Source organism: Elephas maximus, chromosome 5, assembly GCF_024166365.1.
Source record: "Elephas maximus indicus isolate mEleMax1 chromosome 5, mEleMax1 primary haplotype, whole genome shotgun sequence".
Classification (NCBI taxonomy): domain Eukaryota; kingdom Metazoa; phylum Chordata; class Mammalia; order Proboscidea; family Elephantidae; genus Elephas; species Elephas maximus.
This window is the reverse complement of record NC_064823.1, coordinates 69,567,517-69,583,428: the sequence shown is the minus strand read 5'-3', so window position 1 is coordinate 69,583,428 and position 15,912 is coordinate 69,567,517. Positions and strand designations below refer to the sequence as shown.

At 34.5% G+C, this 15,912-nt stretch overlaps 2 protein-coding genes across 4 annotated transcripts in view; one reads left to right on the top strand and one right to left on the bottom strand.

Annotated features, from left to right (window-relative positions):
- The window catches only part of PTPN13 (protein tyrosine phosphatase non-receptor type 13), a 1,019,774-nt gene that overhangs the window by 114,419 nt on the left and 889,443 nt on the right, over positions 1–15,912 (top strand). The gene's annotated exons all lie outside the window — the stretch shown is intronic.
- MAPK10 (mitogen-activated protein kinase 10) overlaps positions 1–15,912 on the bottom strand; it is a 375,739-nt gene that overhangs the window by 48,758 nt on the left and 311,069 nt on the right. Inside the window, exon 9 of one of the 3 annotated variants that reach the window (XM_049885817.1) lies at positions 11,239–11,310. The exons of the other annotated variants lie outside the window; for them this stretch is intronic. Within the exon in view, the coding sequence (XP_049741774.1) occupies positions 11,239–11,310 (72 nt within the window). The remainder of the gene's footprint in view (positions 1–11,238; positions 11,311–15,912) is intronic. 3 annotated transcript variants of the gene reach the window in all.

Below are 15,912 nucleotides of genomic sequence, written 5' to 3'. Positions count from 1 at the left end.
GATATTTCAAAGAAATTACTTGAAACTTAATATCCCCATCTAATTCTAAATTCACTACATAAAAAACAATCATATAGCAAAAAGTTCAATTTTATAAGTGTGATGACCCTAGGAGATAATGTGCCAATATGATTGACAAGCACAAAGGTCTTCGATAAGTAGTATTGTAATAGGAGAATAAAACAAAGTAAATATGGATAATAAATACAAGCAACTGGAATCCTAAGATTGAAAATGGTTGTTGTTGTTAGGTGCTGTGGAATCCATTTTGACTCATAGCAACTGTTATGGATTGAATTGTGTCCCCCCAAAATATATGTTGTAAATCCTAACCTCTGTGCTTGTGGTTATAACCCCATTTGGGAATGGGTTGATTTTATTATGTTAATGATACAGGATTAGTATAGAATGTGTCTCAAATCAATGTTTTTTGAAACATAAAAGATTAAACAAGCAAGCAAGAGAAGCAGAGATGGGGGAAGTCTGATGCCAAGCCACATGGAGATCTCCAAGAAACCAGGAAACAAGCTGAAGAGACAAGGACCTTCCCCTAGAGCGAACGGAGAAAGCAAGCCTTCCCCTAGTGCTGATGCCCTGAATTCAAAAATTGGCCTACTAAATTGTGAGAAAATAAATATCTGTTGCTAAAGCCATCCACTTGTGGTATTTCTTTCATAGCAGCACTAGGTAACTAAGACAGCAACCCAATTTCACAGAGTAGAACTGACCAATAGGATTTTCTTGGCCGTAATCTTCACAAAAGCAAATTACCAGGTCTTTTTTTCTCTCACTGAGTTGCCGAGTGCATTGGAACCACCAACCTTCAAGTTAGCTATCTAGTGCTAAACTGTTTGCACCACTAGGACTCCTTATACTGAAAATCATTCCAGTTAATTTGACCAATTAACTAAGAACTTACTTTTTTAAGCATTCCTCTTAACCGCTTTGGCTGGGGAACATTCTAAAGTATATCATACACTGCCTTGAAATAATGTATGAAAAATACCTTATCCTTTTTGGCATATTTTTGCATCATAGTTATGAATGTAACTTAAACCTTCAGAAGCTGCTAAGTGGGATCATAATGAATTATTTAATGACCTCATTCTGCTCTGCCCTTTGTTTTGCTATATCTTTTTTTTATGTTCTGTCATATAACCTTCACAGTTTCTCACTTACTTTCTATTCTTCTCTAGGTCTTATATGCAAGCTTTTGGCAAAGATTTCCGACAACTATTTGTAAACCAAAGAACATAAATATTTGCTTCCAAATTCTTAGCTATCTTCCTAGAGATAATATTGCCTAATAACAATGTCTCTATATCATAGCCCTAAAGGAAAGAATGATGTGCTTATTTACTGATGTCTACCATGTCTAACACGGGTCGCTATGAGTCGGAATCGACTCAACGGCACTGGGTACTGGGTTTTTTTGTTTGACCATGGGTATACAAAAGGAAGTGAAGGAATGCATGTTATATAATTGCAAACTGAGTTAGACATCATATGGAACTATGATTCTCAAGCTTGAATATTCATAACCTAGTCAACACTTAAAAAGTTTCTTCTCTCCCTCCTTATCTCCATAAATCTGGTCCAAAAATCTGGATTAAGACCAGCTTGATATTAGAAAACACTAATGGTAACATTAATCCGGATGGTCCCTGGGCTATATTATAAGAAATACTGATGTAAAGTATACCAACAGTCTCTTGGGAGTCACTAAGTCTGGATTTAAGAATAAAGTACTGATATATTCTAGTTCGTGATACAAATTAAAACACATTTAAGTTCACCAAAGGATTACTCCATTCTTTTCTGTTGTGAAAAATTTATGGATCATTCATCTGGGAATATTTCTGGAAAATAAAAACTCTAACCTTTATACCCTTCCCCATGCAACTTTCCTGAAAAAACCGTGGAGAAATTATAGTAAGTGGCATGTGTAGGCTCCCATTGAGAGAGGAATTCTGCCCAACATCATCCAGGAAGAATTAAAATCATACAATGGTATCATCTGTGGGTTACTGCTCATGGAACAGACAAAAGCTTTCCAGCATAAAGTTCAAAATATTTGACCACTTATTTCAGTAATTACTCTAAATTTTACATGATTAAAATTACTCTTAAAAAACTCTTACTTCTGAAGATAATTTTAAAGATCAGGATAGGATTACATATACACATGACAGTATTCTGGATTCAAAGCTTCACACAGTTATAGCTTATTCCTTTAAAAATATTTTTCTATGGTTTTTCTTTTCATTTAAAAAAGTTCTTTTCTTCTCAAAAATATCCCTCAAATTCTGGTAACATGAAATATAAATATGTGACAATGTACAGTTATTTTTTTATTGCAAATGAGCAGAGGAGGAGGAAATATTGTAAGCCAAAACACATCAAAAACTCAAAGCTGACAATTTGAGTAAAAGGATATTTGTTCACTGGCAGCAGATTGCTAGTGGGCTATTACTGGAGATGTAATATCCAAAGGCTGGTATTTGAAGCACGATGTATATGGATCTTAGTACACTTGTTTCTTCTTATAAGTCTATTTATTATTGTAATCTATATTTACTTACAAATAAAGAATGGAAAGATATTTCACACATAAGCAAATATAATATATATTAATATGTATTGCAGTGGTAGAATTTTCATTAATCTATTGAGTGTTAATCTTTGGGGCCTTTCATTTTCACAGGTCCCTTACTAGATTCTATACCTAATTTTGTATTTTTAATATTTCTTCTTTTTTTTTTTTTTTTTAAAAAAAGAACTTCAAATTGTATAGTATTCTGGCCTCATAAGTGCTGGATATGATTCTGTCTGCATGCTATAGCATTTTGAAACTGGGAAGAGGCCTTGGAAATAATTTGACATCTGTATTTCATAGCTGAAAAATATCAAGGACCTTTTAAAATTGGTAAATAAAGTTATTTTAAGCAGAGGGGCTTATACAAAAATCCTAATTAACTGAAATATAGAATTCCACCTAAGGGGGAAATTGTAGTGTCCCTAGGTGGTGTAACTGCTTAAGTCACTCGGATGCTAACAGAAATGTTTTAGTTTTGAGTCTTCCCAGAGACATCTTGGAAGAAAGGCCTGGCAATCTACTTCTGAAAAATCAGCCATTGAACTCCTACAGAGCACAGTTCTACTTTAACACACACGGAGTCACCATGAGTCAGAATTGACTCAATGGCATCTGTTTTTTTGTTTTTGTTTTTGCTTTTTACTGGTACAGACACTGTACTCTGTCCTATGATACTATAACTGCATCCATTTCTGGGTATAACGCTACAGTAAAGGGAGGCTAAGAAAGCACAATCAAGCTTATATAAGGTCAGGGAAACATACCTATGAAGCATAGTTAAAGAAACTTTTGATGTTTAAATTTAAGAAGGAAAAGTAGGTAATTCCTGTCTCCATCTTTTTTTGATCCCTCCATTTTATTGATCTCCCTTATCCTGTAGGTCTTATCAGCTTCTAATATATTGTGTCATTAATACTTTTTATTGCTTATCTCCTCTTGGTAAAATGTACATTTCATGACAGTAAGGGTCTTTGTCAGTTTTGTTTATTGATGCATCCTTGGGGTGGGGTGGGGGAAGTACCCAGCATATAGTAGGTGCTCAATAAATATTTTTGAATAAATGAATGTCTAATTTATGTGCAATCAGAGTTTTACTGGGAGATAATGTAAAGAATAAAAAGTTTCAGAGAATTCAAAGCTGAGAAATTTCAAGAATTGATGCTAGGATGGAATCCAGGAAACACAGTGAATCCCAAGGTGGCCGCATAAAAAGAAATCCATGCCAAGTCACATATCCAAAAAAAAAAAAAAAAAAATCAGATAGTCAAAGAATAAAGAAAAAAAAAAATCTTAAATATAGCCAGGATAAAAAAAAAAGGGGGGGGGGGGAGGCAAATAATCTCCAAAGTTGGCTATTACATTGATAGCTAGTCATCCACCAGCAATATAGGAAAATCATAAATGATGATGACTATACAGGTGGACCTCACCAGATGAAATACACAGGCATCAAATTGACTATGTCTGTGAAAAAAGATGATAAAAGCTCAATCTCATCAGTGAGAACAAGGCCAGGGGCCAGCTGAGAAACAGGCCATTAATTGCTCCTATGCAAGGTCAAACTGAAGCAGAAGAAAATTAAAACAATCCACCAAAGCCAAAGTATGACCTTGAGTGTATCCTACCTGAATTTAGAAGCCATGTCAAGAATAGATTTGATGTATTGAACACTAATAACCAAAGACCAGACCAGTCAAGGAATGACATCAAGGACATCATATATGAACAAAGAGGACTTTAAAAGACAGAAAAGAGAAAAAAAAAAAAAAAGACCAAAATGGATGTCAGAAGAGACTCTGAAACTTGCCCATGAATGTAGAATAGATAAAGCGAACAGACAAAATGATGAAGCGAAAGAATTAAATAGAAGATTTCAAAGGGTGGCTCAAGACAAAATAAAGTATTACAATGAAATGTGCAAAGACCTGGAGTTAGAAAACTAAAAGGGAAGAACATGCTCAGCATTTCCCAAGATGAAAGAACTGGGAAAAAAATCCAGCTTCAAGATGCAATATTGAAGGAACCTATGAACAAAATACTAAATGGTGCAAGAAGCATCAAAAGAAAATGGAAGGAATATACAGAGTCACTGTACCAAAAATAATTGGTCAATGTTCAACCACTTCTGGAGGTACCATATGATCAAGAACCAATGGTACTGAAGGAAGAAGTCCAAGCTGCACTGAGGGTGTTGGGGAAAAGCAAGACTTCAGCAATTGTTGGAATACCAACTGAGATGGTTCAACAAATGGGTGCAACACTGGAAGCGCTCACTTATCTACGCCAAGAAATTTGGAAGACAGCTACCTGGCCAACTGACAGGAAGAAATTCATGTAGCTGTCTATTCCAAAGAAAAGTGATCCAATGGAATGCGAAAATTATCAAACAATATCATTAACATCACATGCAGGTAAAATTATGCTGAAGATAATTCAAAAATTGCTGCAGCAGTACATCAACAGGGAACTGCCAGAAATTCAAGCCAGATTCAGAAGAGGACATGGAATGAGGGATATCATTGCTGATGTCAGATATTCTTGGCCAAAAGCAGAGAATATTAGAAAGATGTTTACCTGTGTTTTATTGACTACACAAAGGCATTCGACTATGTGGTTCATAACAAATTACGGATAACATTTTGAAGAATGGGAATTCCAGAACACTTCATTGTGCTCATAAGGAACCTGTGCATAGACCAAGAGGCAGCTGTTAGACTAGAATAAGGGGATACTGTGTGGTTTAAAATCAGGAAAGGTGTGCACTAAGGTTGTACTGTTTCACCACACTTATTCAATCTGTATTCTGAGAAGCCTGACTATATGAAGAAGAACACAGCATCAGGGCTGGAGGAAGAATCATTAACAACCTGCGATATGCCAATGACATATCCTTGCTTGCTGAAAGTTTAGAGGACTTGAAGCATTTACTGGTGAAGATTAAAGACGACAGCCTTCAGTATGGATTACATCTTTACATAAAGAAAACAAAAATCCTCACAAGTGGACTAATAAGCAACATCATGATAAATGGAGAAAATACTAAAGTTGTCAAGGATTTCATTTTATTTGAATCCACAATCAACGCCCACAGACACAGCAGTCAAGAAATCAAATAACGTATTGCACTGGGCAAATCTACTCCAGAAGACTTCTTTCAAGTATAAAAATCAAAGATGTCACTTTGAGAGCTAAGGTGCATCTGATCTACACCATGGTATTTTCAATTGCCTCACATGCATGCAAAAGCTGGACAATGAATAAGAAAGACCAAAAAAGAATTGATGCCTTTGAATTATGGTATTGGTTAAGAATATTGAACATACCATGGACTGCCAGAAGAACAAACTAATCTGTCTTGGAAGAAGTACAGTCAGAATGCTCCTTAGAAGCAAGGGTGGTGAGACTTCTTACATACTTTGGCCATGTTATCAGGAGGGATCAGTTCCTGGAGAAGGACATCATGCTTGATAAAGTAGAAGGTCAGCAAAAAAGAAGACCCTCAATGAGATGGACTGACACAGTGGCTGTAACAATGGGCTCAAACGTAGCAATGATTGTGAGAATGGTGCAGAAACCGGCAGTGTTTCATTCTGTTGTACATAGGGTCATTATGAGTCAGCATCGACCTGACACCACCTGACAACAGTAATGGAAACAAAAGCCAGTGGAATATTACCTCTAAAATGTTGGAAGAAATTAACTTTCAACCTAAAATTCAGTATCCAATTAAACTATCTTTCAAGTAAGAGGTCCACAAATTTAAAAAAAAAAAAAAGAGTTTTATCACCAAAAACCACCCCTTAAAGGGACCTCTGGAGGATGTACTTCTGAGGAAAAGAAAGTAATCTCAAAACACAGAGGCAAATTGCAAGAAGTAGAAGTAGAGGTAAGCAATAAATAAATAAATAAATCATAATCACGGGGTGAATCTGAACATACTCTACCTGTATGCAATAAAAAAACTATAATTATGTGTAGTTAATGAGGTTAAAAAAAACAGACAAAATACTGGCATCAATAACATATTTAAGTTTGGACAACAGTGATCTAAATTAACATGTGCTAAGATCATTTTATGTTCAGGATGAAAGCATAAATCATTGTCTTAATTAAAACGTCAAATTTCCACAAATTGAACTGTAGATGCAATGCGATTCTAATAACAATATCAATAGAAATTTTTTTTGGAAGTTAACTAACCGATTCTAAAATTTTTTGGACTAACAGTGGAACATGCATAACTAAGACCCTTCTGAAGAAGACAAAAAGGAGAGGTATTTACCCTTCCTGATATAAGCACATAGTATATATCTGTATTCATTATGGCAGGGTAGTGGCTGTTCAAAGATAAACAATTAAATCAGTGGGACAGAATAGGGGGTCCAGGATCTAAACTCACTTCTCAATATGTGGAAATTTATGTGACTGTACTACAGATTAGTAAAGAAAGAATAAGCTAATCAGTAAATGGACCAGGAAAACTGTGAAATTGGATATATTTCTCAGACCATACCCAAAAATCAATCCTGAGTAGACTAAAAGATTTAACTTTAGAACACTAGAGTACAAATACAGCAGAATATAGAGTCATCAAAGGATTTTGTAAATATGAGATAAGAATATATGAATCATAAAAAAAAGACAAATTCCAAAATCACAATAAAATAAAATGGAAAATAATCCAGAGACAGAGAGAAGATATTTGCAAACCATAGAACTGACAAAGATCATGTACCAGGTACCAGATTATATAATGAATCCCTACTAATCAATATGAAAAACAATTAATGTAATAGGAAAGAAAAAAATGTTTAAAAAAACAATAGCGGGCATTTCACCAAAGAGAAAATACTAATGGCCAACAACATAGGAAAAGATTCTTAGCCTACATTGTAGTCAAGGATATGTAACTTAAAGCCCTGATGGGACTGTATTTTATATCCAAGAAATTGATAAACATATATATATATACATATTTAAATCTGACAACACCAAGAGTTCATAGGATGTTGAGCAGACAGCAACACTTTGGAAAACAATTTGATGTTATGTAGTTAAATTAAAAATGTGCACACCTATGACCCGAGGCATTTGTCACAAAGAAAACCTTGCACACGTGCTTCAGAAGACAAATTCATAACATTCTTATTTATAACAGTAAAAAAAAAAAAACTCGAATATATCTCAAAGTCTCCTTACAGATAAAGGACTAGTTGTAGAACATGCACAGACTGGATGACCCGATCGATAGCAGTGAAAAAGAATGAACTATTTCCAGTGCGTCAATGTGGACAAACCCAGAAGAAGAATGTTCACTTTTTTAAAAAAGCAAGTCAAAAAGGAATAACAATAGCATGATATGTAAAACATATAAAACTAAACCATATATTGCTTAGGGGCAAATATGCATGTGGTAAAAATATAAAGAAAGTAAACAATAAAAAAAAATGTTTAACTGTAAGTACCTCTGTGGGGAGAAGAGATTTGGGGAGAGCACAGAAAAAGGTACAAAGTAACTGGAAATGTTTTATTTTTTAAGCTGAGCAGTAATACATGTGTGTTCATTTTATTCTTCTTCAAAGCTATATAATTAATATTAATTCACTTGTACAGTATAAAATATGTTCTAATTTTTGAAGTAAATATGGAAGCTATGATAAAAATCCATTGGGAAAGCACCCAAAAGAATACTACCTCAATGGTTAAATTCTGACTTTTTAAATAGCAAATTAAAAACATATTTGATTTCAATGATATTCAATTAATATCTACTTAGAAACATTTATACTAGTAGAGTTGCATTTAAACATGCAAAAGTTTAAAAACTTTTTTGACTATGTAAATTTCTCAATGCTACAAATAATGTGTTGAATTTTCTCAGGCATAAAAGATGAATCAATAGTTTAAGTTTTGCTGATGAATTCTAATTTATATAGTTAGAAGATAAGCACAGCTCATACTGCAAGGGATGTTATAAATCACTCATTTTGAGAGTGCCTTCATGTAAATGAAGATATGGTTATTAAAGGCAATATAAGATTCCCTGTATTGTATAGATGTATGTTGTACATATTAGATATCTCCAGCTCCATTTTAAAGACTACTTGAAGGACAGATACAGATAAAATTTTATGAACTCAAGTTATTTCTAATAGCAGAGATTTTTTTCTTAAATGAGTAATTTGTCTTGCATTTTAAGAGATTAACTTTATGATATTCAATGTCCATCATCTGTCTGTGTAAAAAAGACTGATTTAAAACTTTAACCAACATGTTTGAAATCAGCAAAAGGCCAAAGCCTACACTCACTGGATGCATAGGAAGATAACAGTTGGCCCAGACACACTTTAGAAAATAATTCCTGCTTAACGTCTGAAAAATTCACAAATGTTATCTACCGTAAGGGAGTTTCAGAAAGAACTCAGTATCAAAATATTAAGCTGAGTTATCTGAAAGGGTATCTAACTTGACACTGCAAAATTAGCAGTATTATTTATATAAAAAAAAAAAAAACTCTGATGTACAAGTTAATAAATAAAACCCAAACAATTTCTTCCAAGAAATGGGTTCTAAGAAGCATTAAACTGTATTTAATAACCTAGTGTGGATATCTATTTTGATTTTCTTTAAGAAAGAATGCAAGAAATGTAATAAAAACAAACATTTTAGTTTACAGGTGGCAATTATTAGTCATCAATTATACGAAATTCTGGAGAACCAAAAAGTACAAAATTAACAGATTTACACTATTTTCAACACATAGTCTAAAATTAGCTAAATCTTAAGGACCTTATTTGACATTTATGCCCAAAGGCCAAAAAATATATTAAAGGAATTTGTTTTTTTACAAGCCAACATAGTATACTTTCAAACAGCATTAACATGAAAACGGAATAAAACACATAGAAGGCAATACAACAATGCAGACAAAAGCATTGTAAATAGTGTGCCTTATATAAGCCAAGAAAAAGTCTACAATAAAAAAAGAATTAAAAAGTTCAGCTTTATTTTTAACTGAATAAAGCATTCAATTTCTGTACTTCAATAATTGCATGTCTAGTTTAGTCATTTTCTGACACACGAGTGTACATCTACACACATATAGATACGCATTCATATGTATGTATATGAAACTATAGGAGAGAACTATATATTTAAAACAATATATATGTATAACTGTGTATGTGTATATCTTAAATCTATTATTCCTCAAGTTGGCACACTGCACTATAAAAAACTGTAGACACTCGATAAAAACTATAAGATAGGTATTAGATAATGGCTAAAGATAGGTAAAGCATAATGACTAAATCATAATATGGTTACCAAAAACCAAAACCAAACCCAGTGCCGTCGAGTCAATTCCGACTCATAGTGATCCTATAGGACAGAGTAGAACTGCTCCAGAGAGTTTCCAAGGAGCTCCTGGCAGATTCGAACTGCCGACCCTTTGGTTAGCAGCCGTAGCACTTAACCACTAAACCACCAGGGTTTATAATATGGTTAGGATACACTATATTAGCCATTAGATTTAATTATATATTAAAACCCTAGTATAACTTGCTCAATTTTATTTTTGAATTAAGATCATTTCAGCCAAGGTTTTGTCTTAAGTATGGTGAGGAAATAACATTTTCATAAGTGACTGAATGTAGGGGACATTTAACTAATTCAAGAGAATATTTTTTAAACCTATGGTAGGATCCATTACACCGCCATATACGAAGCATACATTACCCATATTTATTCAATATTTCAGAGAGTGTAGAATCTTTACTGGCTGTTTGCTGGCTAAGACCACTTTACTTAGCCAAGCAATATAAATGCATTTATTCTGATATTTCATATAATCATTAATAATTAATGAGATTTTAATTATTGTACCTGCTAATAATATGGATAAAAATGAGAACAGAAATTGGAAACATTGCTCCTATAAATTGAATGAATGAGAAAAATAATTTTAGAAGAGGTTGATCAATTTTAAAATGAAATTTTTATGCACGATCTCAGAATGTGTTACAATAAATGAATTCTATTCGTGGATAGATATAAATCTAACTGATAAAAATATTTTCATGCTAAGTGGATATTTCTTATATTATGAAAACATAAATATTTAGTTTAAAACCAAGATAGTTTGTCATTTATAATATACCGAACCAAAAACCAAACCCAGTGCCATCGAGTCGATTCCAACTCATTGCGACCCTATAGGACAGAGTAGAACTGCCCCATAGAGTTTCCGAGGAGCACCTGGTGGATTTGAACTGCCAACCCTTTGGTTAGCAGCCGTAGGGTTTCCATTTATAATATAGCTATGAATATATCTTAAGTTTAAATCATCTACAACAAAAATATATAAAGAAGAGCATACCACTGTTATTAGTTTGGTTGGACTGAATTAAGGCAGAACTTTCAATATGAATCTTTCATATTTGGTAATGTATTATCCACCTAAGGTCCTTCTAAGCAATGAGGCTACTCTACTATGATGCCAGCCTATAAATATTTGGCATTGGAATCTCACAGAAACTCTCTAAGAACAGTGAATTTATACCATCCACATTATTGCACTTGAGACCAAAGGGGATTGATTGAAAATGACACCCATAGAGGCCAATGGCTGCTAAGAAGGATACGATCAGTGCCAGGAAACAGCACTGCACCTTTTATCATTTCTCCCATGATGCACCCTACTGACCACATGTCAACTGAAAACAAAAATGAAATGAAGATAAACAAGAACACAGGAATAGAACAATAAATAAATGAAAACACTCAGCTGCCTATGCCAAAGAGCAATGACCTGACCTTTCATTGACTGACTAAAAGAGATGCCAGTCTCATGATCATTACTGTTTTACAACTGTGAAATGTTGAGGACACAAGAATGTCAGGGCCCTTTCTGCTTCGTAACTGAACTAACAATGCTACCCAGTGCTACCTAATGTATGATAATATTACTTTGCAATTATAATGCGATGATTAGTTTTTTATTTAAAATGTCTAATTTGCATTCACCTACTTGAATCATACTAATTTGTATTGTAAATTATCCTAGATTGTGTTAACATGGGAAACATGCAAATCAGTTTCTTTTTTATTCTTTTGTATACTGTATTTGAAAAAGAAAAGCTGAGCTGCCAGCAACCTCAAAAGAAAGGGTTTCCTTTATAAAACACATTTACTCTTATTTATAACTATGAATAAGTTTCCAGAAGAGAAATGCCAGTTCAAGAATGAATGTTTTGGAACATACTGGCTCAGTTTCATTGACTCCCATCAAAGGATCATGATTCCAAACAGGAAGCCTTGTCTTATTCTTTTAAACATGGTTGCTTATCACTTCTTAATGGTAAGAAATATCGACTTCCACATACAACATGGGTAAATAGTTGACACTTCTTCTAAAACTGTGAATCAAAGGAAACCTGAAACTCAAGGTGAAATTACAATGATCTCTCTGCTATTGCCAGTTATCATCCAGAACTTAAATTCAGGAAGCTAGGGCAGAGGGTAGACAGGGAAGGGCAAAATGAGGAAAGGCAAAGCAAACAAATGGAAGCTCTCACTTTACTGTACTTAGGTTCCCACTTGTTCTTCCTGAAAAGTCAGAAAGAGACATAAGTCATTCTTAGGGGGAAAAAACCTAGAAGAATAAGGAATGTTGAGGGGGAGTAAATAGGGATAGGCATTAAGATAGCAGCACAATATAATTTTGCTCCACTTACTTTTCAAATTACATCTTGTAATTTGGCAGTGACCTTAAAGAACTCCTCATGAGGTTCTTTCCAATGTGAAAATTTCACATTTGGGTTAAACCCAAAGTCCCCATTGTTTGATTCAATACCTAAACAGAGTGATCACTGCAAAGAAATGGTTACAGCTATGAAAGTGATAAGCATATCCAGAGAAGCAAACTTGTTTTGCTTTCATTTTCGGAAAGCAAGTGACATGCAAAAATGGGAAAGATAGAGCAAAGAGTTGTGCATCCTTTTATTATTAATGCATTGATAATTTGAGATACTATTAGTCTCACAAGAGGGTGGTGTAAAAATCTTTGATTAAAGGAAAAAAGCAAAAGAATTTCTAAAAACTTATTTGTTTTATAAGTTGCAAGTATTCTTATCATATCATCTGAAGTGACCAGTCCAAGTTGCTATTTACTGTGTCTATTTTTTGTAGATATTGTGGAAGAGATAGGCAAAATTAATACACAAAATAAATAGCTAAAAACTCAATAAGCAGTGTGTTCTATTGACTGTTTCCCCTCAAACATTTGGAAAAAGGCTGTTTCTGTCACAACTCAACTGGGACTTACAAAACGTCTATTTCCATTTCTTATTTAGTCTAAACACATCTTCGACAATATCCTTGGCAGATACATATCGTTTTCTGCTGGAGAACCAACACCACTGCTTACTAGCTGTGTAGCCGGGACCAAGTTAACCTCTCTCAACTATAATTTTATCCTCTAAAATGTAGATGATTAATATTTATCATGTGGAATTTTTGAAAAGAATCAAAAGGGTTATGCTTGTTAAAGATCCTTTCACACTGCCTGGTACACAGGAAGTCCTCTTTATTATGTATAAAATATATATATTTATATTGTATATTGGAATTTATATTGGGGTTAAATATATATATATGGTTACTAATTATAAATATATATTATTGTTATATTTTATATGTATATTGTGAAAAATCCCAAACCAAACCTGTAGCCATTGAGTCGATTCTGACTCATAGAGTAGAACTGCCCCATAGGGTTTCCAAAGAGCACCTGCTGGATTCAAACTGCTGACCTTGTTATTAGCACCCATAGCACTTAACCATTATGCCACCAGGGTTTCCGTATATTGTGACGGAGCCCCAAAAATCTAGGTGTTTGGCATAAGGAGAGGCTTCTGCCAAAGATGCAGGGTGGACTCCATTTTGTTGTTCACTGTTAATACTGAGCTGACTCTCAAAAGTCTGCTAGCCAGAATACCTCACGAAACCTGCAGACTACCCTCCACTCCCTTCCTCTCACAACATGCTCTCAGGAAAGATACATACTCAGGCTGGCCCCCAAAATATCCATAGATTAACAAGATATTAACTGACTTAAACTTTATGATTAACAATGCTTAAGGGATCTCATAACTGTCTGGTGTCTGTTAAAGCACAATTTTGTAAATGTCAACCAATCAGAATTTTTCTTTTTAATTCCTGAATTTTCTGTACTTGAAACCCTATGAAAAATTCCTTTCACTGGAGTACTTTTGTAAATTCTCCTGAAGTGCTACACAATCCAGATAGCTTTATTCCTTCAATAAAACTGTTTGCTTTAATTTTGACAGAGACTCCAGTTTGCTCATTTTTTGGTGTCGGAATTGTGGGATTTGAAGATGGCTTATCAACAACCCTGAGATATGAGGCCCCAGAGTTCCAATGCCAACATGAGCTCATCCATCTCTGCAGACTCTCAGGGGTTGCTAAGGTAAGCCCTCTCAAATTTTGAGCTCTGCCTTCTTGTATTGAGCTCCTCAAGAGTTTCTGAAGGTTTCTGGTTTGGTTTTGTCTTGTCTGCTTTCATTCTGGTCTTGCAAGGATTTTCACCAAATTTTGCCTCCGCTAGTGGCAGTAGTGTGAGGTTTCAGGCAACTTACTGTCCTAGAAGTTTTTGAGTTTGTGTTTGTGGAATCTCAGCCTCCTTAAGATTTTGTTGAATCTGGGAGTCCTAAATTTTGGAACTTCTTTGGAAATGGAAAATGCCATACCTGGTGGCAATGTGGAATTCCCTTCTGGGCCTACTAGCCAATATATGGACAAGCACTATGGCTCTTCTACTTGCATGTACCTAGCTGTTTGGCATAATTTTATTAAGGACAGTCTGGAGAGTATGTGGTCATTTTGGAATTCTTTTGAATTACCTCAATTGAACTTTCTGTGCAGTAAATTAGAAAAGAAAGGCTCCTGAAGTAAGCAGAAGCAATGGAACACATATTTTAATTGGTATTTTAAAGCTTCTAGAAGACATGGTGAGAGTATAATCACTTCCCTACATGATGTTTTTAAATTAACTAAAAAAAAAAAAAAAAATAGGGAATTGCAATGTTAGACTTCTGTTCCATCTACTCAAGCTGTTATAGGACCATCTGCTCCTTTGCTGGCTGCCTTTCTTTTGTATCCTCCACTGCTTTCTTACTCTTCTGATACTACTAAAAATTGTTGTGAAAACACTTTGCCTGAACTTCTATTTTTCTCTAAAGAGCATAAAGCCTATTCCCTAAATGCCTTTTAAAATTCTTCCCAGTACAGATATTTAGCATCATTGGCACATTAGTTTTACCCCTTGGACACACTCAGAATTACAAAAAATTGCTAAAGATTTCCCAAAACTGTGGGAGGATCTTTACAAGTTTGCTGAGGAATTTTAAATCCTTGTTAAGGCTTACCAGCCTGGGCTTCCTAATTTGTATCAACTAATCAACATAACAACTGTATAGGGAGATGTCCAGTTATGGTCAGAAAAGGTTTAATGGAAAAATCCCAAAGATACTTTAGTTCTAAACCTAAATAGAACAGCCACCTAACAACACAAAAGTGAGAGTGTGTATGATTACCAAACCAGATTATTTCAAAGATTTGCTAAACATTACAGGCTTGATCCCTCATCCCATAAGGCTACAGAAACTTTCAATGCAGTGATCATAACTGTCTTCAAACCTGAAATTCAGTCCTAGAAAAAAGGCATAGACTATATTGGAAAGCAGCCCCCATTGCAGAGCTGGTCAATTTAGCTCATGAAATTTCTCAGACCATGGAGAGTAAACAAACCACCAAGGCAAATAAGTTAATAGCCTTACAACAATTGCAATCTTCTAACCAGCAAGATAAATCCAAGCCCTTTGGGGGTACTAAACCCAGAACTTACAATTATTGCAAGAAACCCAGGCACTGGAAGAAGGATTGCTGCAAGTTAAAGAAAAATCAAAAGAAACAGTTTAAGCCATAGACCCTTCAACTAGATATGAAATGAAGTGGCTCTGGGGACAAAACAGGGGCTTTTCCTATGGTGGCACTTAACCTACAAGGAGAAACTATCATGTATCTTAGTGCAGAAATATGGAAATTTCTAACTGACACTGGCGTTATACTTTCAGCCATAAATACCACTTGTTTAAAAAACTCCTGCCCCTAAATACTAAAACTTCAAAAGTTGTGGGGGTTACAAATCAGGAACAGATTTTAATTCATTCAAAACCTGTTCCTATTTCCCTTGGCCCCATTGAAGATTTACTTCCATTTCTGCTTAGCCCTTACAC